Below are 27,255 nucleotides of genomic sequence, written 5' to 3'. Positions count from 1 at the left end.
GATTTATTATTGTCACTTGTATTAACGTACAGTGAAAAGTATTGTTTCTTGTACACTATACAGACAAAACATACTGTTCATAGAGAAGGAAACGAGAGTTATAGTTAGGGTGCAGAGAAAGATCAACCTAATGCAAGGTAGATCCATTCAAAAGCCTGACAGCAGCAGGGAAGAAGCTGTTCTTCAGTTGGTCGGTACGGGACCTCAGATTTTTGTATCTTCTTCCTGAAGGGAGAAGGTGGAAGAGAGAATGTCCGGGGTGCGAGGGGTCATTAATTATGCCGGCTGCTTTGTTGAGGCAACGGGAAGAGTAGACAGAGTCAATAGACGGGAGGCTGGATTGGGCTACATTCACAAACTTTAGCAGTTCCTTGCAGTCTTGGGTAGAGCAGGAGCCACATTTGGAGTATTGCATGCAGTTCTGCTCACCACACTATCAGAAGGATGTAGAGGTCTTGGAGAGAGTGCAAAGAAGGTTCACTAGGGTGTTGCCTGGTCTCGAGGGTGTTGGCTATGAGAAAAGGTTGAATAAACTAGGATTATTTTCACTGGAATAACAGAGGCTGAGGGGAGACCTGATAGAGGTCTACAAATGACGAGAGGCACAGACAGGTTGGATAGTCCGAGGCTTTTTCCCAGTAGTTGCTCTCTACTTTACTTTTCCATTATCTGCCTCCCTTTATAGGAAGTTATACTAGCATTTTTCCAATCCACTAGAACCTTTCCCACATACAGGAAATTTTGGAATATTGTAACCAACGGGTCCACTATTTCCACTGCCACTTCCTTTAAGATGCGAGGAAGTAGCCTATCAGGTCCTGGGAACTTGTCTACTGCAGTAATTCAGCCAAACCCAGTTTCCAAGGAAAAGGTAATGCCTGTGGTTTACATTCAGGATCCTGCAACAACAGTTGGGGTAAAAACCTTCACTGCTGGCCTCTTCCCATCGGGTAACATTCCGCTCACTCAATAAGGCGGCTCAAACCCTACAAAGGGCACAAGGAGATCAATTTATTATCCCTGTGGCCTTCATGGTTGTCATAACATCCCTAACCCCTTAGGTCTATGTCTCTCCAAGCACCCCCCACTGTGAGGGGGTCTGTTCTGTCACTTTTGCAGACGTCTATTGAAGGCAGGACTGGGTCAGGCGTGTAAACCGAACAAGGGACCTTCTCTTTTGGAGAGATCATCACAGGGTTACTGAAGCAGGATTCTCCTCAGTTCCACTTCAGTCCAGAGGCCCACTTCTTCACATTCCATCTCCAAGTCCATACTTTTGCTGTTTGGAGGGGCTAACGTACAGTCAACTACAAGCTGAGGCCTGGCATTGGCAGTAGTTATTTCCATAGCCGTTGATGGGGTAGCTCAGGCAAGGACACCCTGGTCCTGTGATGGTCTATGTGCTTCAAGGTTTTACCCTGAAAGTTGACCTTGCAAGATACTGGTCCTGTTTTCTCCATGATGATTCCAGGGACCCATGTGAGATCTCCCCAGAGTTTCTCGTGTGACCAGATCACCTGCTCAAACGTTCTTCCTGTCCTCGCAGATTAGCCATTTTTTTCTTGGTTTTTCTGTTGGGATTTCACTCATCCTGCCAGGTTTAGGAGCAGCAGGCTCGATCTGTCTCACCAACAGCTCCACTACGGCAACAGCTGGTGTTGGAGGGAGGGTTTCAGATATCTGGACCATTGGGGTCTCTTCTGGGGCAGATGGGGCCTGTACAAGAAGGACGGGTTGCATCGAAACCAGAAGGGCACAAACATTCTGGCTGGGAGGTTTGCTGGTGTCACACGGGAGGATTTAAACTAGTTTGGAGGAGGATGGGAACCAATGCAAAGGTGAATTAGCTGAAGGGGAACCAGAGAGTAGGGCCTGTAAGACTCAGAGAAACAGCAGGCAGGGTGGGATTGCTAATCAGAGAGGGTCTGGTGGACTGAAGGGCATCTGTTTCAATGTGAGAAGTTTGACAGGTAAGGGAGATGAACTTAGAGCTTGGATTAGTGCGAGGAACTACAACATTGTTGCATTAGAGACTTGGTTAAGGGAAGGATAGGATCGGATCGGCAACTTAACATTCCAAGATACAGATGTTTCAGGCAGGATACAGGGGGATATAAAAGGGGTGGGGGAGTTGCACTACTAGTTGAGAATATTACAGCTGTACTCCGGGAGGACATCTTGCAGGGCTCATACACTGAGGCAATATGGGTAGAGCTCAGGAACAGGAAAGGTGTAGTCACAATGTTGGGGGTTTACTATAGGCCACCCAACTGCCAGCAGGAGATAGAGGAACAGATATGTTGGCAGATTTTAGCAAGGTGTAAAAGTAACAGGGTTGATGTGGTGGGAGATTTTCATTTAGAACATAGAACATTACAGCACAGTACAGTCCCTTTGGTCTTCAATGTTGTGCCGAGCTTTGTCCAAACCCAAGATCAGGCTATCCCACTCCCTATCATTCTGGAGTGCTCCATGTGCCCATCCAATAACCATTTGAAAGTTCCTAAAGTGTCTGACTCCACTATCACAGCAGGCAGTGCATTCCACACCCCAACCACTCTGATAAAGAATCTACCTCGGACATCCCTCTATTATCTCCCACCATGAACCTTATAGTTATGCCCCCTAGTAACAGCTACATCCGCCCAAGGAAATAGTCTCTGAACATCCACTCTATCCCCCTCATCATCATCTTATAAACCTCTATTAATTCGCCTCGCATCCTCCTCCGCTCCGAAGAGAAAAGCCCCAGCTCCCTCAACCTTTCCTCATAAGATCTACCCTCCAAACCAGGTAGCATCTGGGTAAATCTCCTCTGCACTCTCTCCAATGCTTCCACATCCTTCTTATAGTGAGGTGACCAGAAAACTCAACACAATATTCCAAATGTGGCCTCAGTAGCGTCTGGTACAGTTGACCATAACCCCACGGCTCTTAAACTCAAACCTCCTGTTAATAAACATTAACGCACTATAAGCCTTTGTCATGCCTTTATCCACTTGAGTGTCAACCTTCAGAGATCTGTGGATATGAACCCCAAGATCTCTCTGCTCCTCCACATTCCTCACAACCCTGCCGTTGACCCTGTAATCTGCATTCAAGTTTGTCCTACCAAAATGAATCACCTCACACTTATCGGGGTTAGAACATAAGAAATAGGAGCCTATTTCTTATGAGCCTGCCCCACCTTAATTAACCTCAGTGGAAAAAGCCTGCTTGCATTCACTCTATCGATACCCATCAAAATCTGATACACCTCGATCGAATCTCCCCTCATTCTTCTACGCTGCCGTGTGATCCTATCCCTCTCCATTGCAATAATGAAAGACACTGAATTGTGGTCACTATCTCCAAAGTGCTCCCCCACAAACAAATCTAACACTTGGCCCGGTTCATTACCCAGTACCAAGTCCAATGTAGCCCCACCTCTTGTCGGCTTATCCACATATTGTGTCAGGAAACTCTCCAGCACACACTGTACAAAAAGTGTCCCATCCGAATTATTCAACCTATAAAGGTTCCAATCAATATTTGGAAAGTTAAAGTCACCCATGATAACTACCCTGTGACCTCCACACCTATCCATAATCTGCTTTGCCATTTCCTCCTCCACATCTCTATTACTATCTGGGGCCTATAGGAAACTCCTAACAATGTGACCGATCCTTTCCTATTTCTAACTTCAGCCCATATTACCTCAGTAGGCAGATCCCCCTCGAAATGCCTTTCAGCAGCTGTTAAACTCTCTTTGATTAACAATGGGAGTCCTCCACCTCTTTTACCACCTTCCCTACTCTTACTGAAACATCTATACCCCGGAACTGCCAACAACCATTCCTGTCCCTGTTCTAACCATGTCTCTGTAATGGCCACAACATCATAGTCCCAAGTACCAATCCAAGCTCCAAGTTCACCTTCCTTATTCCTGATACCCTTTGCATTGAAGTAGATACACTTCAACCCACCATCCTGTCTGCCTGTACACTCCTGAGACCTTGGTACCTTCCTCAATACCTCACTACCCTCAACACTGGCTTCTGGACTACAGCTCATTTTCCCATCCCCCTGACAAATTAGTTTAAACCCCCCCTGAAGAGCCACAGCAAATTTCCCTCCCCGGATATTAGCACCCCTCTGGTTCAGGTGCAAACCGTCCTGTTTGTACAGGTCCCACCTTCCCCAGAATGTTCTCCAATTATCCAGGTAACTGAAACCCTCTCTCCTACACCATCCCTGCAGCCACATATTAATCTGCACTCTCTCTCTCTGTTCCTCAACTCACTAGCACATGGCACCAGCAACAAACCAGAGATGACAACATGCTTTGTCCTGGCTCTCAGCTTCCACCCTAGCTCCCTAAATTCCTGTTTTAAATCCCCGTCGCTTCTCTTACCTCCATCGTTGGTGCCGATGTGCACCATGACCTGTGACTGTTCCCCCTCCCCCTTAAGGATCCTGAAAACACGGTCCGAGACGTCACGGACCCTGGCACCTGGGAGGCAGCATACCATAGAGTCAACAGTCAGAGAGGTTTACAGCATAGAAACAGGCCCTTCGGCCCAACTTGTCCATGCCACCATTTTTTTTAAAAACCCAAAGCTAATCCCAATTGCCCGCATTTGGTCCCTATCCCTCTATACCCATTGTACCCATGGAACTATCTAAATGATTTTTAAAAGATAAAATTATACCCGCCTCTACTACTACCTCTGGCAGCTTGTTCCAAACACTCACCACCTTCTGTGTGAAAACACTGCCCCTCTGGACACTTTTGTATCTCTCCTCTCTCACCATAAACCTCTGCCCTCTAGTTTTAGACTCCCCTACCTTTGGGAAAAGATATTGTCTATCTCGCTGATCTGTGCCCCTCATTACTTTTTAGATCTCTATAAGATCACCCCTCAGCCTCCTAGACTCCAGAGAAACATGCCCCAGTCTATCAGCCTCTCCTTATAACTCAATCCATCAAGTCCCGTAACATCCTAGTTAATCTTTTCTGCACTCCTTCTAGTTTAATAATATCCTTTCTATAATAGGGTGACCAGAACTGTACACAGTATTCCAAGTGTGGCCTTACCAATGTCTTATACAACTTCAACAAGACGTCCCAACTCCTGTATTCAATGTAGGAGAGAGGGTTTCAGTTACCTGGATAATTGGAGCACATTCTGGGGAAGGTGGGACCTGTACAAACAAGACAGTTTGCACCTGAACCAGAGAGGCACCGATATCTTAGGAGGGAAATTTGCTGCGGCTCTTTGGGGGGGGTTTAAATTAATTTGTCAGGGGGATGGGAAAATGAGCTGTAGTCCAGAAGCCAGTGTTGAGGGTAGTGAGGTACCAATGAAACCAAGCATGCCGAATGCCTTCTTCACCACTCTGTCCACCTGTGACTCCACTTTCAATGAGCTATGAACATGTACCCTCAGGTCTCTCTGTTCTGTAACTCTGCCCAACGCCCTACCATTAACTGAGTAAGTCCTGCCCTGGTTCAATCTACCAAAGTGAATCACCTCGCATTTGTCTAAATTAAACTCCATCTGCCATTCCTCAGCCCACTGGCCCAATTGATCAAGATGCCGTTGCAATTGGAGATAACTTATGGAGGACATGCCACTGTCTACATAGAAGAAGTAGAAAGGGTCGAGAGCTTCAAGTTGCTCGGTGTCCAGATCACCAACAACCGGCCCTGGTCCCTCCATGCTAACACAATAGTTAAGAAAGCCCACTAACACTTCTACTTTCTCAGGAAGCTAAGGAAATTCGGCACGTCCACTATAACTCACCAATTTTTACAGATGCGCCATAGAAAGCATTCTTCCAGACATATCACAGCTTGGTATGACTCCTGCTCTGACCAAGACCATAAAGAACTTGGGAAAACGGGATCAAAGGTTATGGGGAAAAAGCAGGATTAGGCTATTGAGTTGGACAATCAGCCGTGATCGTGATGATTGGCGGAGCAGGCTCGAAGGGCCAAACGGCCTTCTCTTTACTCCTATCTTCTATGTTTCTACGTAAATAGCTGTGAATGAAGCCCAGTCCAGCTTTGTAATCCACTGTAATCCAGCCTCCCATCCACTGATTCCCTCTACACTTCCTGTTGCATCAGAAAAGCAGCCAGCATAATCAAGGACTCAACGTAACCCAGACATACTGTCTTCCACCTTCTTCTGCTAAGGAAGGATATAGAGGTCTCAGGTCACATACCAATCGACTCAAGAACAACTTCTTCCCCTGCTGCCATCAGACCTTTGAATGGACCTACCTTATATTAAAGTTGATCTTTCTCTACACCCTAGGTGAGACTGTAACATGACATTCTGCATCCTCCCCTTTCCTTCTCCCCACCCCCCCCATGTACTTTATGAATGGTATGCTTTGTCTGTTGAGCATGCAGGAAACAATACTTTTGACAATAATAAATCAAATCAATTCTGTGCTGGAAGGCTTGAGAGTCAGCAGATACTAATTTAAGGTGCCTGGCAGTGAATCGTTTGGATCTGGAATGGACTCCCCTGGGGGCTTGGTGGAGGCAGGTTCATTTCCTGACGTGGAAATGGCAAAGTACCTGAAGAAAGAATAACATACAAGGTTGCAGGGGAAGGGCTGGAGAATGAACCAGCCCTTAGAGAGAGCCAGCATGGTTTTGTCAAGTTGAATGGCTTCCTAAATTGCAACCAGTTACATTCAGCAAGATTCCTTCTGCGGTGTGGAACTAAGGGCATTTTCAGTGAGAGTACATCACACCCCTCTGTTGAAACCAGAGCATTTAGTCAGATTCTCACCACTTGAGTATACTGCCGAATCATCCCTTTCACAGCCTCCATGTTGGTTGCTTCCAACATCAGAGTCACAGCCTGACCTTTCCGGATCTTCACCACACCACGGAAAACCTGTGGGTTGTTATAACAGGCAGCCAACGTGGCAATAGCCATCACCTGAAACATACAGGCAGACTGTCAGACACATGCAGATCCAACATGTGAACATAACAGAGGCTTATGGAGATATGTAGCACACAGGTGACAATAGCCATCACCTGAACCATATATTAAAGTTTGTGCTCCTTGGTCAGTGTAGAGTCAAGGACAGAACTCAGAAAGCAGCAAGCCTGAAAGGATGAATCCCACACAAGAACATTTTCAGAACTGTACATTCTTGTGCTTTCAGGAAGCAATGTTACGGTAAACGCAAGCCTCACGATCTCAACATTGAATAATCACTACATCGATTTGCAGATGTCTAACTTGTGTGCATAATATTTATTTAGAACGAGCGTTTGAGTAAATCGAATTTGAAGATTGTATTAAAAAACCTGGAGGAATGTAGTGATTGAAGTGTCTGTATCCTTAGGGCAACACAACAAAAGAGAGTCACCTGGCTTTAGGGACCAATGGGAAGCGAGAGCGAGTGATCACCCCAGAGGGTGGAATCCTCTCTTGGGTAGATTACACCTGGAAACCATGTAGTCAGCTTGGAAGGACTGCAGCTGCTCCACATTTCACTTTAATCAACAAATTTTGTTTCTATCACAGTTTGAAGTCTCTTGATGAGACCTGGGATGCCTCCAAATAACATGAACCAATGTCTTGGCAATCCTTGTCAATATTTAATTTTTGTTCACTGTTATAAAGAGATAGCAGGCAAGGCCAGTGATTGGAGTTACAATTCAGATCATCTGTATCTCAGTGAATATCAGGAATACTGATCTTTGTCTCGGGTTGAGTTTCTTACCAGATGCTGGTTTCTTCCTCAGGCCTTTGGAGCAGTGGAAGCAATGTCAGACCGAGTCTGTATCCATTCAAAAGGACAGGTCAATGTGGAGATCTCAGCTGAGGACCTCCTGACCTGCTGCAAACTAGAATGTGGCAATGGGTAAGTGTATCGGTACAATGAGAGGAATGACATATTTCAGGAATGGAACATAGAACATAGAACACTACAGCACAAACAGGCCCTTCAGCCCACGAGTTGCGCCGATCACATCAACACCTACCAATCTATAGACCTATCTATAACCCCCAATCCCATTAAACCCCATATACTCATCCAGAAGTCTTTTAAAAGACCCCAGCGAGTTCGCCTCCACCACCACTGACGGCAGCCGATTCCATTCACTCACCACCCTCTGAGTGAAAAACTTACCCCTAACATCACTTCTGTACTTGCCTCCCCGCACCTTAAATCTGTGTCCTCTCGTAGCGACCATTTCAACCCGGGAAAATAGCCTCTGAGAATCCACCCTATCTATTCCTCTCAACATTTTATAAACTTCTATCAGGTCGCCTCTCAACCTTCGTCTCTCCAGGGAAAAGAGACCCAGCTCCCTCAACCTAACTTCATAAGGCATGCCTCCCAGTCCAGGCAACATCCTTGTAAATCTCCTCTGTACCCTTTCAATAGCTTCTACGTCTTTCCTATAGTGAGGCGACCAGAACTGCGCACAGTACTCCAAATGAGGCCTGACGAGGGTCTTATAAAGTTGCAGCAGAATAAAAACTTCCTAAGCCTGGATAGTGCTGATATAAAATTGTATTATTTGCCTGGTGACTGGGAATGTCTAGATTGGCAACAATATATTCATACATAAGGTACAGTATGTGTTAACAATCCAGCTTCCTCTACACTGTCCCCCCATCAAACACTCCCAGGACAGGTACAGCACAGGGTTAGATACAGAGTAAAGCTCCCTCTACACTGTCCCCATCAAACACTCCCAGGACAGGTACAGCACAGGGTTAGATACAGAGTAAAGCTCCCTCTACACTGTCCCCCCATCAAACACTCCCAGGACAGGGACAGCACGGGGTTAGATACAGAGTAAAGCTCCCTCTACACTGTCCCCCCATCAAACACTCCCAGGACAGGTACAGCACAGGGTTAGATACAGAGTAAAGCTCCCTCTACAGTGTCCTCCCATCAAACACTCCCAGGACAGGGACAGCACGGGGTTAGATACAGAGTAAAGCTCCCTCTACACTGTCCCCCATCAAACACTCCCAGGACAGGTACAGCACGGGGTTAGATACAGAGTAAAGCTCCCTCTACACTGTCCCCCATCAAACACTCCCAGGACAGGTACAGCACAGGGTTAGACACAGAGTAAAGCTCCCTCTACACTGTCCCCCCATCAAACACTCCCAGGACAGGTACAGCACAGGGTTAGATACAGAGTAAAGCTCCCTCTACACTGTCCCCCCATCAAACACTCCCAGGACAGGTACAGCACGGGGTTAGATACAGAGTAAAGCTCCCTCTACACTGTCCCCCCATCAAACACTCCCAGGACAGGTACAGCACGGGGTTAGATACAGAGTAAAGCTCCCTCTACACTGTCCCCCCATCAAACACTCCCAGGACAGGTACAGCATGGGGTTAGATACAGAGTAAAGCTCCCTCTACACTGTCCCCCCATCAAACACTCCCAGGACAGGTACAGCACGGGGTTAGATACAGAGTAAAGCTCCCTCTACACTGTCCCCCCATCAAACACTCCCAGGACAGGTACAGCACGGGGTTAAATATATTATCCTCCTATTTAAAGGCCCAGCTTCTGGGGCCTGGGCACAATCTCTGATCTCAGATAATCATTGTCTTCCAGCAGGTATTTCCAGTATCACCAAGTGTTTGCTGACTCCATAGTTCTGTGTAATGCATGTGGAAAAGTGGTGCCCACTCTTGGCAACCATAACACAACACTCCGAGCTGTCAGGAACATGTGATCCTCAAATATGGGTGGAGGTGTAACCCATCGTGACAAGCCTTACAGGGAGGTCATTGGAAGATGCACTGAGTTTAAATTAATTCCAGTGTGTCCTCGACACAAAAATGGCAAGGTCCACCTTCAGTCAGTGTAGAAGCCTCAGGTGGATAAGTAGCCTGCAGAATCAGAACTCAGTCACATAGAAACGTAAGGCAGAATTTTCCCTTTTTCTGCAGAGTGTGGCAGTGTTCTCCAAGCTGCTTCTCCCAATGGCAGAATTCTCACCATCTTGCTCAGAAGGGTGGGTCCCACAACATCAAACTAGTGGGCCTGGGTCACCATTTTTAAATACCACAATAACTTCCCGGAAGTCAAAGGACAAAGAAAATTCCAGCACAGGAACAGGCCATTCGGCCCTCCAAACCTGCACCGACCGTGCTGCCCCCGACTGAACTAAAACCCCCTCCCCTTCCAGGGACCATATCCCTCCATTCCCATCCTATTCATGGATTTGTCCAGATTGTCCTTTAACATCACTATTCTATCCGCTTCTGCTCCCTCCCCCTGCAGCGAGTCCCAGGCACCTGCCACCCTCTGTGTAAAAGAAATCTTGTCTTGTACATCTCCTTTAAACCTTGCCCTTTGCACCTTAAACCTGTGCCCCCCTAATAATTACTCTTCCACCCTGACTATTTACTCATCCGAGTCCCTCATAATCTTGTAGATTTTTATGAGGTTGTCCCTCAATCTCCGTCGTTCGAGTTTTTAAACTCAATGTCCCGGCTGATTTAGGTAAGCATGCCATATGCCTTCATGGCTAACTTACCTATCTGCATTGCCACTTTCAGTGACCTGTGTACCTCTACACCCAGATCCCTCTGCCTATCAATACTCTTGAGGTTTCTGCCATTTACTGTATATTTCCTATCTGTATTAGACCTTCCAAAATGCATTACCTCACATTTGTCTGGATTAAACTCCATCTGCCATCTCTCCGCCCAAGTCCCCAACTGATCTATATCCCGCTGTATCCTCTGATGGTCCTCATCGCTATCCACAAATCCACCAATCTTTGTGTTATCCGCAAACTTACTAATCAATCCAGTTACATTTTCCCCAAATCATTTATATATATTACAAACAGCAAAGGTCCCAGCACTGATCCCTGAGGAACATCACTTGTCACAGCCCTCCATTCAGAAACACCCCCTTCCACTGCTACCCTCTGTCTTCTTTGACCGAGCCAGTTTTGTATCCACCTTGCCAGCTCGCCTCTGATCCCAATCGACTGCACCTTCTGCACCAGTCTGCCAAGAGGGACCTTGTCAAAGGCCTTACTGAAATCCATGTAGACAACATCCACTGCCCCACCCTCATCAATCATCTTCTTCACTCTCTCGAAAAACTTGATCAAGTTAGTGAGACACGACCTCCCTTTCACAAAACCATGTTGCCTCTCACTAATACACCCACTTATTTCCAAGTGGGAATAAACCCTGTCTCGAAGAATCATTGAACATAGAACACTACGGCACAAACAGGCCCTTCGGCCTACAAGTTGCGTTGATCATATCCATACCTACCAGGCCTATCTATCACTCTCAATCCCATTAAATCCCATATACTCATCCAGAAGTCTCTTAAAGACCCCAGCGAGTTCGCCTCTACCACCACTGACGGCAGCCGATTCCATTCACTCACCACCCTCTGAGTGAAAAACTTTCCCCTAACATCACTTCTGTACTTGCCTCCCAGCACCTTAAACCTGTGTCCTCTCGTAGTAACCATTTCAGCCCTGGGAAATAGCCTCCGAGAATCCACCCTATCTATTCCTCTCAACATTTTATAAACTTCTATCAGGTCACCTCTCAACCTTCGTCTCTCCAGGGAAAAGAGACCCAGCTCCCTCAACCTATCTTCATAAGGCATGCCTCCCAATCCAGGCAACATCCTTGTAAATCTCCTCTGCACCCTTTCAATAGCTTCCACATCCTTCTTGTAGTGAGGCGACCAGAACTGCGCACAGTACTCCAAATGAGGCCTGACAAGGGTCTTATAAAGTTGCAGCATTACCTCCCGACTCCTAAACTCAATCCCTCGATTAATGAAGGCCAGTACACCATACGCCTTCTTGACCACATCCTCCACCTGTGAGGCTGATTTAAGAGTCCTGTGGACCCGGACCCCAAGATCCTTCTGCTCTTCAACACAGCTAAGACTCCTATCCTTGATATTGTATTCCTGCATCCCATTGGTCCTGCCAAAATGGACCACTACACATTTATCCGCGTTGAAGTCCATCTGCCACTTCTCCGCCCAGTCCTGCATCCTATTTATGTCCTGCTGCAACTTTTGACATCCTTCCAGACCATCCACAACACCACCAACCTTCATATTGTCGGCGAACTTACTAACCCATCCCTCCACTTCCTCATCCAGGTCATTTATGAAAATGACAAACAGCAAGGGTCCTAGAACAGATCCCTGGGACACTCCACTAGTGACTGACCTCCATTCAGAAAAAGACCCATCCACAACCACACTCTGCCTTCTGCAGGCAAGCCAGTTCTGGATCCACAAGGCCAAAGGCCCTTGGATCCCATGCCCTCTCACCTTCTCAAGAAGTCTTGCATGGGGGACCTTATCAAACGCCTTGCTGAAGTCCATGTAAACCACATCCACCGCTCTTCCTTCGTCAATGTGTTCAGTCACATTTTCAAAGAACTCAACTAGGCTCGTAAGGCACAACCTGCCCTTGACAAAACCATGCTGACTATTTCTGATCATTCTAAACTTCTCTAAATGCCCATAAGTCTTGTCCCTCAGAATCCTGTCCATCAACTTACCAACCACTGAGGTCAGACTCACCGGTCGGTAATTTCCCGGGCTATCCCTGTTCCCTTTCTTGAAAATAGGAACCACATCTGCAATCCTGCAATCCTCTGGAACCTCTCCCGTCTCCATCGATGACACAAAGATCACCACCAGGGGCTCTGCAGTCACTTCCCTCACCTCCCACAGTAACCTGGGGTACATCCCATCCAGTCCTGGTGACTTATCTATCTTGACAGAATTCAAAAGTTCCAACACATCCTCTTTCTTAATATCCACCACTATGTAAGGCTCACTGCTGGCCTGTAATTAGCTGGATTATTCTTGCTACTCTTCATAAACAAAAGAACAACATTGGCTATTCTCCAATCCTCTGGGACCTCCCCTGTATGAATCTGACAACACCAGGTTCATGACTACTATCGTCACCTCCCCTGTAGCCAGTGAGGATACAAAGATTTCTCTCAAGGCCCCCGCAATTTCCTCCCTTGCCTCTCTCGGTATTCTGGGGTATACCCCATCAGGCCCTGGGACTTGTCTCCCTTAAATGTTTTTTAAGAACCCCAATACCACCTCCTTTTTGATCTCAACATGACCCAAATTATCTACACGTTCTTTCCCAGACTCATCATTCACCAAGTCCTTCTCTTTGGTGAATATTGACGCAAAGTACTCAGTTAATATCTTGTCCACTTCCTCTGGTTCCATGCATAGATTCCCTCCCTAGTGCTTGAGTGGGCCAACCCTCTCCCTTGCTACCCTCTTGTTTTTTACGTCTGTATGAAAAGCCTTGGGATTGTCCTTAATCCTGCTGGTCAGTGCTTTTTCGTGACCCCTTTTGGTCCTTCTTACTCTTTGTATTCCACACCTGCTTCATGTGTTCTCAGTCTCCTAGCTTTAACAAATGCTTCCTTTTTCTCTTTGACTAGGCTCACAGTATCTCTCGTTATCCAAGGTTCCCAAAACTTGCCATACTTATCCTTCCTCCTAACAGGAATGTGCCAGTCCTGAATCCCTATCAACTTATACTTGAAAGCCTCCCCCACATGCCAGGTGTTGATTTACCCTCAAACATCTGCCCCCAATCTACATTCTTCACTTCCTCCCTAATATTGTTATAATTAGCCTTCCCCCAATTTAGCACCTTGAGGACTACACTTATCGTTATCCATTAGTACCTTAAAGCTTACTGAATTGTGGTAACTGTTCCCAAACTGCTCCTCTACTATTGACCACCTGGCTAGGCTCATTCCTCAATGCCAGGTCTAGTATGACCCCTTCCCAAACTGGACTGTCTACATACTGTTTCAAGAAGCCCTCGTGGATGCTCCTTACAAACTTTGCCCCATCTACACCCCTAGCACTAAGTGAGACCCAGTCAATATGACAAAATGAAAATCTCCCACCACATCAACCCTGTTACTTTTACACCTTGCTAAAATCTGCCAACATATCTGTTCCTCTATCTCCTGCTGGCAGTTGGGTGGCCTATAGTAAACCCCCAACATTGTGACTACACCTTTCCTGTTCCTGAGCTCTACCCATATTGCCTCAGTGTATGAGCCCTGCAAGATGTCCTCCCGGAGTACAGCTGTAATATTCTCAACTAGTAGTGCAACTCCCCCACCCCTTTTATATCCCCCTGTATCCTGCCTGAAACATCTGTATCTTGGAATGTTAAGCTGCCGATCCGATCCTATCCTTCCCTTAACCAAGTCTCTAATGCAACAATGTTGTAGTTCCTCGCACTAATCCAAGCTCTAAGTTCATCTCCCTTACCTGTCAAACTTCTCACATTGAAACAGATGCCCTTCAGTCCACCAGACCCTCTCTGATTAGCAATCCCACCCTGCCTGCTGTTTCTCTGAGTCTTACAGGCCCAACTCTCTGGTTCCCCTTCAGCTAATTCACCTTTGTGTTGGTTCCCACCCTCCTCCAGGCTAGTTTAAACCCCCCCCCCCCCGGTTAACTCGGGCTCTGCTGTGCCGTGAGGAGGAGGAACTGACGGATATGGAGGAATATTGCGGGAGAAAGCTGACCAATCAGAAATGTACCCCTTTCTGGCCCAAGTTCCCCTGATCTCGGCACCCCCCGAACTCTTCAAAATGTACAGAACACATCAGCAAGTTGGGTGTAAGTATCGTGGGGTGACTGCCCCCGCCCCCAACCCCCCAGCGCCCCCGCTCCCCCCCCCCCCCCCCCCGGGCAATACCCAGCATATTTAATGACTCATTCATTGCTCCTTTTGCACCATCTCCTCTCTGACACCTTCTCCTGTCAGACACTCTCCGGGTTCTGCTCTTTCTGCCTCTCCTTGAAATGTGTGAGTTCTATTTCCACCGTCACCTTTTCGAGGGTAATTACGAGTGAGCATCAAATGCTGGTCCAGTCAGTGATTCTCACATCCCATCAATAAATAAACACCTTCGTCCAGCTTCTTTCCTCAGCCTCTGCATTTGCAACTCATCAGGTTTTCCCCCTCAAATGAATTTCCCCCAAGGGATTTTCCCCTGAGTGATTTTCCCCTGAGTGATTTTTCCCCTCGAGTGATTTTTCCCCTCGAGTGATTTTCCCCCTGAGTGATTTTTCCCCTCGAGTGATTTTCCCCCTGAGTGATTTTCCCCTGAGTGATTTTTTCCCCCGAGTGATTTTCCCCCTGAGTGATTTTCCCCTGAGTGATTTTTCCCCTCGAGTGATTTTTCCCCTCGAGTGATTTTCCCCCTGAGTGATTTTTCCCCTCGAGTGATTTTCCCCCTGAGTGATTTTCCCCTGAGTGATTTTTTCCCCCGAGTGATTTTCCCCCTGAGTGATTTTCCCCCTGAGTGATTTTTCCCCTGAGTGATTTTTCCCCTCAAGTGATTTTCCCCTGAGTGATTTTTCCCCCGAGTGATTTTTCCCCTCGAGTGATTTTTCCCCTCGAGTGATTTTCCCTCTGAGTGATTTTTCCCCTCGAGTGATTTTTCCCCTCGAGTGATTTTCCCTCTGAGTGATTTTCTCTGAGTGATTTTCCCCTCGAGTGATTTTCCCCTGAGTGATTTTCCCCGAGTGATTTTTCCCCTGAGTGATTTTCCCTCTGAGTGATTTTCCCCTGAGTGATTTTCCCCCGAGTGATTTTCCCCGAGTGATTTTCCCTCTGAGTGATTTTCCCCTGAGTGATTTTCCCCCGAGTGATTTTCCCCGAGTGATTTTCCCTCTGAGTGATTTTCCCTCTGAGTGATTTTTCCCCTCGAGTGATTTTTCCCCTCGAGTGATTTTCCCTCTGAGTGATTTTCTCTGAGTGATTTTCCCCTCGAGTGATTTTCCCCTGAGTGATTTTCCCCGAGTGATTTTTCCCCTGAGTGATTTTCCCTCTGAGTGATTTTCCCCTGAGTGATTTTCCCCCGAGTGATTTTCCCCGAGTGATTTTCCCTCTGAGTGATTTTCCCCTGAGTGATTTTCCCCCGAGTGATTTTCCCCGAGTGATTTTCCCTCTGAGTGATTTTCCCTCTGAGTGATTTTTCCCCTCGAGTGATTTTCCCTCCTGAATCTCACTTCATACAAGTTCCCTGATTCACGGTTGTGATGCCACCTTGATCACTTCTGTCTTGTTAATCACCGTCTCTGAGCCTTTCCTGATTTTTCCTTCCTTTCCCTTTTTCCAATCCAATTTTCTTTAATCCACTCTGGAAAATCTCGAATTCTCTTCCCCGTAAATTCTCAGCCTCTCAGGGTTTTGTTCCAAGTGACATTTCTTCAGTTGTTGATTCACTCAATGTCACAGTGACCGTCACCTTTCACTTTCTGACCCCAAAATATTCATCATTCGGCCCATCAGATCTTACTGACCATAATCCTGTGGCCGCCCCCTCCTCCCCCCCCCCCCCCGCCGCTGTATTTACCCTGTTAATGCCCCTGACACTAGGGTCAATTTAACACGGCCAATCCACTTAACCTGCACATTTTGGAATTTTTGTTAACATTTGTGTGAAGAACTGTGGAATGTTTTACCATGTTAAATGCACAATACAAATGCAGTTTTACTGTTGTCTAACTTTGGTTTGCTTTTCACCAGTTGCAACGGTGGTTATCCATCTGGAGCCTGGGAATTCTGGACTAATCATGGTCTGGTATCTGGAGGGCTTTACCAGTCACATATAGGTCAGTGTCTGAGTGTAGGCACAAGTATCGTTACTCAGGGGCAGTGCTCAATGTTTGTGTGAGTCAAGGCCTGGGGCTGAAAGTACTTGGTCATGGATTAGTGTAGTTAGATGTCGGGGCCTGGGGTCGAGGGGAGGTTGGATCCTGAGGTGGAGGGCATGTCAGGGTCTGGGGTCAAGGGGGTGTTGTGGGCCCGGGGAGGTCAATGCCTGGAATGGAGGGGAGGTCGGGGCCGAGGGGAGGTCAGTGCCTGGGGTGAAAGCATCTGCAGATAGTACAAAGTTGGGTGGGAGGGTGAGCTGTGAGGAGGGTGAGCTGTGAGGGGGGTGAGCTGTGAGGGGGGTGAGCTGTGAGGGGGGTGAGCTGTGAGGGGGGTGAGCTGTGAGGAGGGTGAGCTGTGAGGAGGGTGAGCTGTGAGGAGGGTGAGCTGTGGAGAGGGTGAGCTGTGAGGGGGGTGAGCTGTGAGGGGGGTGAGCTGTGAGGGGGGTGAGCTGTGAGGAGGGTGAGCTGTGAGGGGGGTGAGCTGTGAGGGGGGTGAGCTGTGAGGGGGGTGAGCTGTGGAGAGGGTGCAGAGATGTTTCAGTGTGATTTGGACAGGCTGAGTGTGTGGGTATCTGCATGGCAGATGCAGGATAATGTGGATAAATGTGAGGTTATCCACTGGTAGCAAAAATAAGAAGGCAAATTATTATTTGAATGGGTGTAAATTGGGAGAGGGGAGAGTGCAGAGGGATCTGGGTGTCCTTGTGCAACAGTCACTGAAGGTAAGCATGCAGGTCGGGGAGTCTAAAACGAGAGGCAGAGGTTTAAGGTGAGACGGGAGAGATACAAAAGTGTTCAGAGGGGCAGTGTTTTCACTCAGAGGGTGGTGAGTGTCTGGAACAAGCTGCCAGAGGCAGTAGTAGAGGCGGGTAGAATTTTATCTTTTAAAAAGCATTTAGACAGTTAGATTGTTACGATGGGTATAGAGGGATATGGGCCAAATGCGAGCAATTGGGATTAGTTTAGGGATTTAAAAAAGGGGCAGCATGGAGATGTTGGGCCAAAGGGCCTGTTTCCATGTTGTAAACCTCTCTGACTCTAGGTACAACAGGCAGTAAAGAAGGCAAATGGTATGTTGGCCTTCACTGCGAGAGGTTTTGAGTACAGGAGCAGGAATGTGTTGTTGCAGTTTTACAGGGGCCTTGGTGAGGCCACACCGAGAATATTGTGTGCAGTTTTGGTCTCCTTTTCTGAGGAAGGATGTTCTTGCTCTCGAGGGAGAATGCAGTGAAGGTTTTTTACCAGGCTGATTCCGGGGATGGTGGGACTGACGAAGGAGCTGAGAATGATTTGGTTAGGATTGTATTCGCTGGAGTTTAGAAGAATCAGAGGGGAATCTCATAGAAATCTATAAAATTCCAACAGTACCAGACAGGGTGGATGCAGTGAGAATGTTTGTGATGGTGGGGAGGAGTCCAGAACCAGGGGTCACAGTCTAAGGATATGCAATAAACCATTTAGAACAAAGATGAGGGGAAATTTCTTCACCCAGAGCGGTGAACCTGTGGAATTCATTACCACAGAAAGCAACTGAGGCCAAAATATTGTATATTGGATATGGGGAAGAAAGCAGGATCAGGCTATTGAAGTGGATGATCAGCCATGATCATAATGAATGGAAGAACAGGCCTGAAGGGCCAAATGGCCTCTTCTGTGTTTCTATGTGCATAAGATTTCATCACTGGTTTTGCTTTGACTCCCAACCCTTCTATAGGTTGTCGTCCATACTCAATTCCTCCTTGTGAACACCACGTTAATGGCTCTCGTCCAGAGTGCAGGGGGGAGATTGAGACTCCCAGATGTTCCAAGACATGTGAGGTTGGTTACACCCCAGACTACAGTAGTGACAAACATTATGGTAAGTAAAGCCAGAAAGGAGACAGTAACAGTCACGGGACTGTCAGATACATCAGGATTAGAACGCACCAAATGTGGGATGTTTGACTAGTATTTGCATTAGTGTTTGTGGGGATATGCATGTCTATCTGTCTATGTCTGTATTATTCTGGGTGTTCCAGATGCTATTGCTTCAAGTTTGGAGTAATTGAGCAGACTCTCTTCTTTAGGCAGTATTTCGTACGGTGTTAGTTCGAATGTTACTCAGATTATGATGGAAATTTACAAGAACGGACCAGTTGAAGCTGCTCTGTTAGTCTACACTGATTTCCTGCACTACAAATCAGGTAGGATTCCGACCTTTAATGGTCTTTGCTAAAGAGGAAAGTGACCAATATTTTTGGAAGAATCAGTCTGCGGAGTGACCTGTGGTTCTACGATGGCCTCGTCCTGTCATTCACTGGATTGTTCATCTTCCTTTCCAGGTGTTTACCAGCATAAGGTTGGGGAGTCAATGGGTGGTCACGCCATCAAAATTTTGGGCTGGGGTGAGGAGAATGGAACCCCCTATTGGTTGGTTGCTAACTCCTGGAACACAGACTGGGGGGATAATGGTGAGTGACATTTCATACTTTAGATATACTCTGCAACAAGAGGCATAGGCTCTGATAGGCTCCCTGTTCACTCTCAATATGTTTCATTGGTGTCTTTGTTTTACAGGTTTCTTCAAGATTTTGCGCGGCAGCAATGAGTGTGGAATTGAATCAGAGATTGTAACTGGAATCCCCCGCAGCTACAGCCAGACAAACTACTCCTGAGATGCTGCTCCCCTCACACATTCCTCAATCGTGAGGCTCTGAACATGTAATCAATACATTGATGGTGTTAACCAGCCTGTGGCACGGGAATGCTGACAGTTCATTGCTGCCTAACTAACCAGAGGGTTTGCATCTCCGGGTCAGAAAACCTCAAAGCATAGAACCACCAAACTCAAATTATCTCAGTCTGATTTTAACAAGCTCTCTACAATACACAGGAACTGGATCTCAGCTGTGACAATCTCTTTTGCTTATCACTGTGTTTCTTCTACCATTTCTGTACTTACTGTGCTTTTGGAAATGTGTTGATGCTCACTAACACACTATTTTAAACTCAAAATACATTTATCCAAATAAAAGCTTTTGAAATTTCATATTGCTTTGATTGAAATTATTTTGAAAAGTAACAATTGCAAAAACCAGTAGCCAAGAAAAAATGCCCAAAGTACATTGGCTCAGATATGGTACCTGGACTTAGATAGCACCATAATCCAAATTGGCACAGTGACTCAGTGCATGTTGTGAGGCAGCATACTAACCACTGTGCTACCATGTCACAGAGTGCCACAGTGGTTAGCACTGCTGCCTCACAGTGCCAGGTACCCTGGTTCAATTCCTAGCTTGGGTCACTGTCTGACTGTGGAGTTTGCACGTTCTCCCCATGTCTGTGTGGGTTTCCTCTGAGTACTCTGGTTTCCTCCCACACTCCAAACGTGTGCTGGTTAGGTGGATTGGCCACATGAAATTACCCCTTAGAGTCCAAAGATGTGCTGGTTAGGGGGATTAAGTGGGGTAAATAAGTGGGGTAAAGGGATAAAGGAGCGTGGGCTTGAATAAGCGGCTCTATCACAGATTTGGTGCAGACTCGATGGGCTGAATAACCTCTTCTTCATTGTAGAGATTCTATGAAATATTGCTGAAATTGTTTTTAAATTGTTTAAATCCTTATTTTGAACACAAGGAATTTCAGTTATTGAGTGAAAAACAGACAGAATGAAAATTTCCAGGAAGCATTTTGAGTGGCAGCTAAGCTGTAAAAGGAGCTCCAGAGACCCGAAAGGGAATTTACACCGATACAAATCAGGAGAAAGGTGAGGCCATTTGGCCCCTCGTACTTCCTCTGCTGTTCAACATAATCATGGCTGCTCTGATTGTAACCTCAGCCTTATATTCCTGCCAAGCCCCGATTACCCCAACCCCTTGTTAATCTGGAATCTATCTCACTCCGTCTTTATAATATTTTGAGACTGTTTCCACTACTTTTTGAGGAACAGAATTCCAGAGGCTCATGACCTCTGAGAGAAAGAAATTCTCCTCATCTCTTTCTTAAAAGAGTGACACATATTTAAACAAGCCCTGTTTCTAGATTCCCCAACAAGAGGAATCATTCTCTCCACATCCATCCTGCCAATACCCCTCAGATCTCAAAAGTTTTGATCAAGTCGCCCCTTATTCTTCTAAACTCTAGCAGATACAAACCTAATCTTCATAAGACAACCTGCCCATTTCACATATTAGTTTCATAAATCAACCATGATCTTAATGAATGATGGAGCAGGCTCGAGGGGCCAGATGGACGAACCCTGTTCCTAGTTTTTATGTTCTTAAATATTTTCTGAACTGTTTCTACTGCATTTACATCTTTCCTTAAATAAGGAAACCAACACTATGCACAATAATCCAGATGTGGTCTCACCAATACCTGATACAACTGGAGCATAACCTCCCCACTTTTATAATCAATTCCCCCTCACAAGAAACAATAGCATTCTATTAGCTTTCCGAATTATTTACTATACCTGAATTCTTGCCTTTTGTGATTCATGCACTAGGACACTCAGATCCCTCACCATTTAGGTATTAAGCTTTTTTATTTTGTCAAAATAGACAAATTTTCATTTACCCACATTATATTCAATTTGTCGGATTTTTGCCCACTCACTTAACCTGTTAATGTCCCTTTGTAGCCTCCATGCATCCCTTTCACAATTTACTGTCCTACCTACCTTTTGTGTTGTTGGCAAATTTAGCGACCGTATCATTGGTGCCTTCATCCGAGTCATTTATGTAAATTGTAAAAAGGTACTGATCCCTGTGACACATATCCTGCCAACCTGAAAAAGACCCATTTATGCCAACTCTGTTTCCTGTTAGCCGCCAATCTTCGATCCACGTCAATGTTACCCATATAATATAAGCTTTTATTTTCTGCAATAACTTGATGTGGCATCCTTGTTAAACGCCTTCTAGAAATCAAAATTCAGTACATCCACTGGGTTCCCCTTTATCCACAGCATTCCTGTGACTCCTTCAGAGAATGCTAATAAATTGGTAAAACATGATTTCCCTTTCACAAAACCATGTTGACTCCACCTGATTATGTTGAGTTTTTCTCAATGCCCTGATATTACATCTTTAATAATGGCTTCTAATATTTTCCCTACAACAGATGTTAAGCTAACTGGCCCAAAGCTCCCTGCTCTCTGTCTCCCTCCCTTTCTGAATAAAGGAGTTACATTAGTTACATCTGGTGAACTGGTGCAGCAACAATAATCTCTCCCTCAATGACAACAAATGAAGCAGATTGTCATCGACTTCAGGAAGTGTAAAGGAGAACATGTCCCTGTCTACATCAACGGGGACAAAGTAGAAAAGGTCGAGAGTTTCAAGTTTTTAGGTGTCCAGATCACCAACAACCTGTCCTGGTCCCCCCCATGCTGACACTATAGTTAAGAAAGCCCCACCAATGCCTCTACTTTCTTAGAAGACGAAGAAAATTTGGCATGTCAGCTACAACTCTCACCAACTGTTACAGTTACACTTTCTGGTTGTATCAGAGCTTGGTGTGGGTTCCTGCTCTGCCCAAGACCACAAGGAATTACAAAAGGTCGTGAATGTAACCCAATCCTTCACGCAAATCAGCCTCCTATCCATTGACTCTGTCTACACTTCCATCTGTCTTGGCAAAGCAATCAGCATAATCAAGGACCCCACGCATCCTGGACATTCTCTCTTCCACCTTCTTCTACTGGGAAAAAGATACAAAAGTCTGAGGTCATGTACCAACCCACTTCTTCCCTGCTGCCATCAGACCTTTGAATGGACCTGCCTTGCATTAAGTTGGTCTTTCTCTACACCCTAGTTATGACTGTAACACTACATTCTGCACTCTCCCATTTCCTTCGCTATGAATGGTATGTTCTACATAAGAACATAAGAAATAGGAGCAAGAGTAGGCCATCTAACCCTTCGAGCCTGCCCCGCCATTCAATAAGATCATGGCTGATCTGAAGTGGATCAGTTCCACTTTCCCGCTTTCTCCCCATAGCCCTTAATTCCCTTGTCTGTCAAAAACCTATCTACCCCTGACTTAAATATATTTAGCGAGGCAGCCTCCACCTCTTCAACGGGCAGAGAATTCCAGAGATTCACCACCCTTTGAGTGAAGAAGTTCCTCCTCAACTCCGTTCTAAACTGCCCCCCACTACTTATTTTGAGGCTGTGCCCTCTAGTCCTGCTATCCTTGGTAAGCGGGAAGAATCTCTCTACCCTATCCATCCCCTTCATTATCTTGTAAATCTCTATAATACCCCCCCTCAGCCTTCTAAACTCCAATGAGTACAGACCCAGTCTATTCAATCTCTCTTCATAGTCTAACCCCCTCATCTCTGGTATCAGAAGGTGGTGAACCTTCTCTGTACTCCCTCCAAGGCCAATATATCCTTTCTCAAATGCAGCGACCAAAATTGCACACAGTACTCCAGCTGCGGCCTCACCAGTGCCCTGTACAGTTGCAGCAAGACCTCCCTGCTTTTATATTCTATCCCCCTCACTATAAAGGCCAACATCCCATTCGCCTTCTTGACCACCTGCTGCACCTGCAGACTGGGTTTTTGCGACTCATGCACAAGGACCCCCAGGTCCCTCTGCACCGTAGCATGCTGCAGCTTTTCGCCCTTTAAATAGTAATCCCTCCTACTATTATTTCTGCCAAAGTGGATAACCTCACACTTGCTAACATTATACTCCATCTGCCAGGTCCTCACCCACTCACTCAGCCTATCCAGATCCCTCTGCAGACTTTCCACACCCTCCGCACAATTTGCTTTTCTCTCATCTTCGTGTCATCAGCAAATTTCGTTACCCTACACTCAGCCCCCTCCTCCAGATCATCTATATAAATGGTAAATAGCTGAGGCCCCAGCACCGATCCCTGCGGCACTCCACTAGTTACCAACCACCAATCAGAATAGCACCCATTGATACCAACTCTCTGCCTCCTATTAGACAACCAATCCTCTATCCACGCTAACACCTTACCCCCAACTCCATGCCCCCTAACCTTCTGAAGCAACCTTTTGTGAGGCACCTTATCAAACGCCTTCTGGAAATTCTGGTCGGTCTGTATAGTGCTCAAGAAACAAGACTTTTCACTGTATGCTAATACATAGAACCACAGAAAACTACAGCTCAGAAACAGGCCTTTTGGCCCTTCTTGTCTGTGCTGAACCATTTTTTTGCCTAGTCCCACTGACCTGCACCCGGACAATATCCCTCCACACCCCTCTCATCCATGTACCTGTCCAAGTTTTTCTTAAATGTTAAAAGTGACCCCGCATTTACCACTTTATCCGGCAGCTCGTTCCACACTCCCACCACTCTCTGCGTGAAGGAGCCCCCCTAATATTCCCTTTAAACTTTTCCCCCTTCACCCTTAACCCATGTTCTCTAGTTTTTATTCTCTCCTAGCCTCAGTGGAAAAAGCCTGCTTGCGTTCAGTCTATCTATACCCATCAGAATTTTATACACCTCTATCAAATCTCCCCTTGATCTTCTATGTTCCAGGGAATAAAGTCCTAACCTATTCAACCTTTCTCTGTAACTCAGTTTCTCAACTGAGTAAATAATAAATAAAATAAAATCAAGTATCGGTTATCTTCCAATTGAATGGGATCTTCCCCTAATCTATGGGATTTTGGAAAAGTAAAACCAATGCAACAACAATCTCACTTCTTTCAAAACCTGCAGGTGAAGTTCATCCAGACCCAGGGACAGCCAACCCAACAATTTGCTCAATGCCTTTTCCATACTGGTTGTAATTTTCCTGAGCATGTCTCTCCATTGAACCATAGAATTCCTTCAGTGCAGAAGGGGGCCTTTGGACCATCGAGTCTGCACTAACTGTCTGAAAGGGCATATTACCCAGTCCACATCCCACCTCCTGCCCTATCCCCATAATCCCATTCATTTACCAGCCTAATTAACCTAACCTACACAGACTAAGGAGTAATTTAGCCTGGCCAATCCACCTAACCTTAACATCTGTGGACTATGGAAGGATATCGGAGCACCTGGAGAAAACCCATACAGACGGAGAATGTGCAAAATCCACACAGGTAGTCACCCAGTGCCAGAATCGAACCTGGGTCCCTGGCATTGAGGCAGCAGTGCTCACTGCTATGCTTCCTTTCCATTTCCTGATTTACATCCTGTAGTGTTACTTGTGTCCTCTATAGTGAAGACCAATGCAAAATGTTTGTTTCCTTCATCTGCCATAATTCTGTTTTTCGTTATAGAACATAGAACATAGAACATAGAACACTACAGCACAAACAGGCCCTTTGGCCCACGAGTTGCGCCGATCACATCAACACCTACCAATCTATAGACCTATCTATAACCCCCAATCCCATAAAATCCCATATACTCATCCAGAAGTCTTTTAAAAGACCCCAGCGAGTTCGCCTCCACCACCACTGACGGCAGCCGATTCCATTCACTCACCACCCTCCGAGTGAAAAACTTACCCCTAACATCACTTCTGTACTTGCCTCCCCGCACCTTCAATCTGTGTCCTCTCGTAGCGACCATTTCAACCCGGGGAAATAGCCTCTGAGAATCCACCCTATCTATTCCTCTCAACATTTTATAAACTTCTATCAGGTCGCCTTTCAACCTTCGTCTCTCCAGGGAGAAGAGTCCCAGCTCCCTCAACCTAACTTCATAAGGCATGCCTCCCAGTCCAGGCAACATCCTTGTAAATCTCCTCTGTACCCTTTCAATAGCTTCTACGTCTTTCCTATAGTGAGGCGACCAGAACTGCGCACAGTACTCCAAATGAGGCCTGACAAGGGTCTTATAAAGTCGCAGCATTACCTCCCGACTCCTAAACTCAATCCCTCGATTAATGAAGGCCAGTACACCATACACCTTCTTGACCACATCCTCCACCTGCGAGGCCGATTTAAGAGTCCTGTGGACCCAGACCCCAAGATCCTTCTGCTCCTCAACACTACTAAGACTCCTGCCCTTGATAGTGTACTCGTTCATCCCGTTGGTTCTGCCAAAATGGACGACTACGCATTTATCCGCGTTGAAGTCCATCTGCCACTTCTCCGCCCAGTCCTGCATCCTATTTATGTCCTGCTGCAACTTTTGACATCCTTCCAGACCATCCACAACACCACCCACCTTCGTGTCATCAGCGAACTTACTTACCCATCCCTCCACTTCCTCATCCAGGTCATTTATGAAAATGACAAACAGCAAGGGTCCTAGAACAGATCCCTGGGGCACTCCACTGGTGACTGACCTCCATTCAGAAAAAGACCCATCCACAACCACTCTCTGCCTTCTGCAGGCAAGCCAGTTCTGGATCCACAAGGCCAAAGGCCCTTGGATCCCATGCCCTCTCACCTTCTCAAGAAGTCTTGCATGGGGGACCTTATCAAACGCCTTGCTGAAGTCCACGTACACCACGTCCACGGCACTTCCTTCATCAATGTGTTATCAATCCCCCAGGGCCAAATTAACTTTTCTTATTTAAATATCAATGGAAACTTTTACAATCCGTCTTTATGTTACTAGCCAGCTTTCTCTCCTACTCTACTTTTTCCATCCTTATCAATCTTTTTGTCATTGTTTGATAATTATATTCTTTCCAATCCCTCCCTCAATGTCAACAAAACAAAAGAGATTGTCATTGACTTCAGGAAGCGTAAAGGAGAACATCCCCCGGCTACATCAATGGGGACATAAGAACATAAGAACATAAGAAATAGGAGCAGGAGTAGGCCATCTAGCTCTTCGAGCCTGCCCCGCCATTCAATAAGATCATGGCTGATCTGTTGTGGCTCAGTTCCACATTCCCGCCCTCTCCTCATAACCCTTAATCCCCTCGCTTATCAAAAGCCCATCAACCCGCGTCTTAAAAATATTTAGCGAGGCAGCCTCCACCACTTCAACGGGCAGAGAATTCCAGAGATTCACCACCCTTTGAGTGAAGAAGTTCCTCCTCAACTCCGTTCTAAACCGCACCCCCTTTATCTTGAGGCTGTGCCCCCTAGTCCTACTGTCCTTTCTGAGCGGGAAGAGTCTCTCCACCTCTATCCTATCCATCCCATTCATCATCTTATACGTCTCAATGAGATCTCCCCTCATTCTTCTAAACTCTAACGAGTACAAGCCTAGTTTATTCAGCCTCTCCTCAGAGCTCAACCCCCTCAACTCTGGCATCAGCCTAGTAAACCTCCTCTGCACTCCCTCCAAGGCCAAAATATCCTTGCGTAAGTACGGCGCCCAAAACTGCACACAGTACTCCAGCTGCGGCCTCACCAATGCCCTATACAGCTGCAGCAAGACCTCCCTACTTTTATATTCAATCCCCCTCGCTATGAAGGCCAGCATCCCATTTGCCTTCCTGACCACCTGCTGCACCTGCAAGCTGGGTTTTTGCGACTCATGCACAAGGACCCCGAGGTCCCTCTGCACCGTCGCCTGCTGCAGTTTTTCGCCATGTAAGTAATAGTCCTTCCTACCATAATTCCTACCAAAGTGGACCACCTCGCACTTGCCAACATTAAATTCCATTTGTCATTTCCTGGC

The 27,255-nt window shown here is 46.4% G+C and overlaps 1 protein-coding gene across 1 annotated transcript in view; it reads left to right on the top strand.

Annotated features, from left to right (window-relative positions):
- Positions 1–19,745, top strand: part of LOC145351206 (cathepsin B-like) — a 36,065-nt gene extending 16,320 nt beyond the window's left edge. The window contains 6 exon segments of the mRNA XM_080200906.1: positions 7,760–7,878; positions 16,590–16,675; positions 18,432–18,575; positions 18,784–18,900; positions 19,039–19,167; positions 19,274–19,745. Of these exon segments, the coding sequence (XP_080057032.1) occupies positions 7,760–7,878; positions 16,590–16,675; positions 18,432–18,575; positions 18,784–18,900; positions 19,039–19,167; positions 19,274–19,371 (693 nt within the window). The 3' untranslated portion in view covers positions 19,372–19,745.
- The last annotated feature ends 7,510 nt before the right edge of the window (positions 19,746–27,255 follow it).

The sequence above is a fragment of the Carcharhinus amblyrhynchos genome, chromosome 12 (assembly GCF_965287045.1).
Source record: "Carcharhinus amblyrhynchos chromosome 12, sCarAmb.v2.hapA, whole genome shotgun sequence".
In the NCBI taxonomy this organism is placed as follows: domain Eukaryota; kingdom Metazoa; phylum Chordata; class Chondrichthyes; order Carcharhiniformes; family Carcharhinidae; genus Carcharhinus; species Carcharhinus amblyrhynchos.
This window is presented reverse-complemented; position numbering and strand designations above follow the sequence as displayed.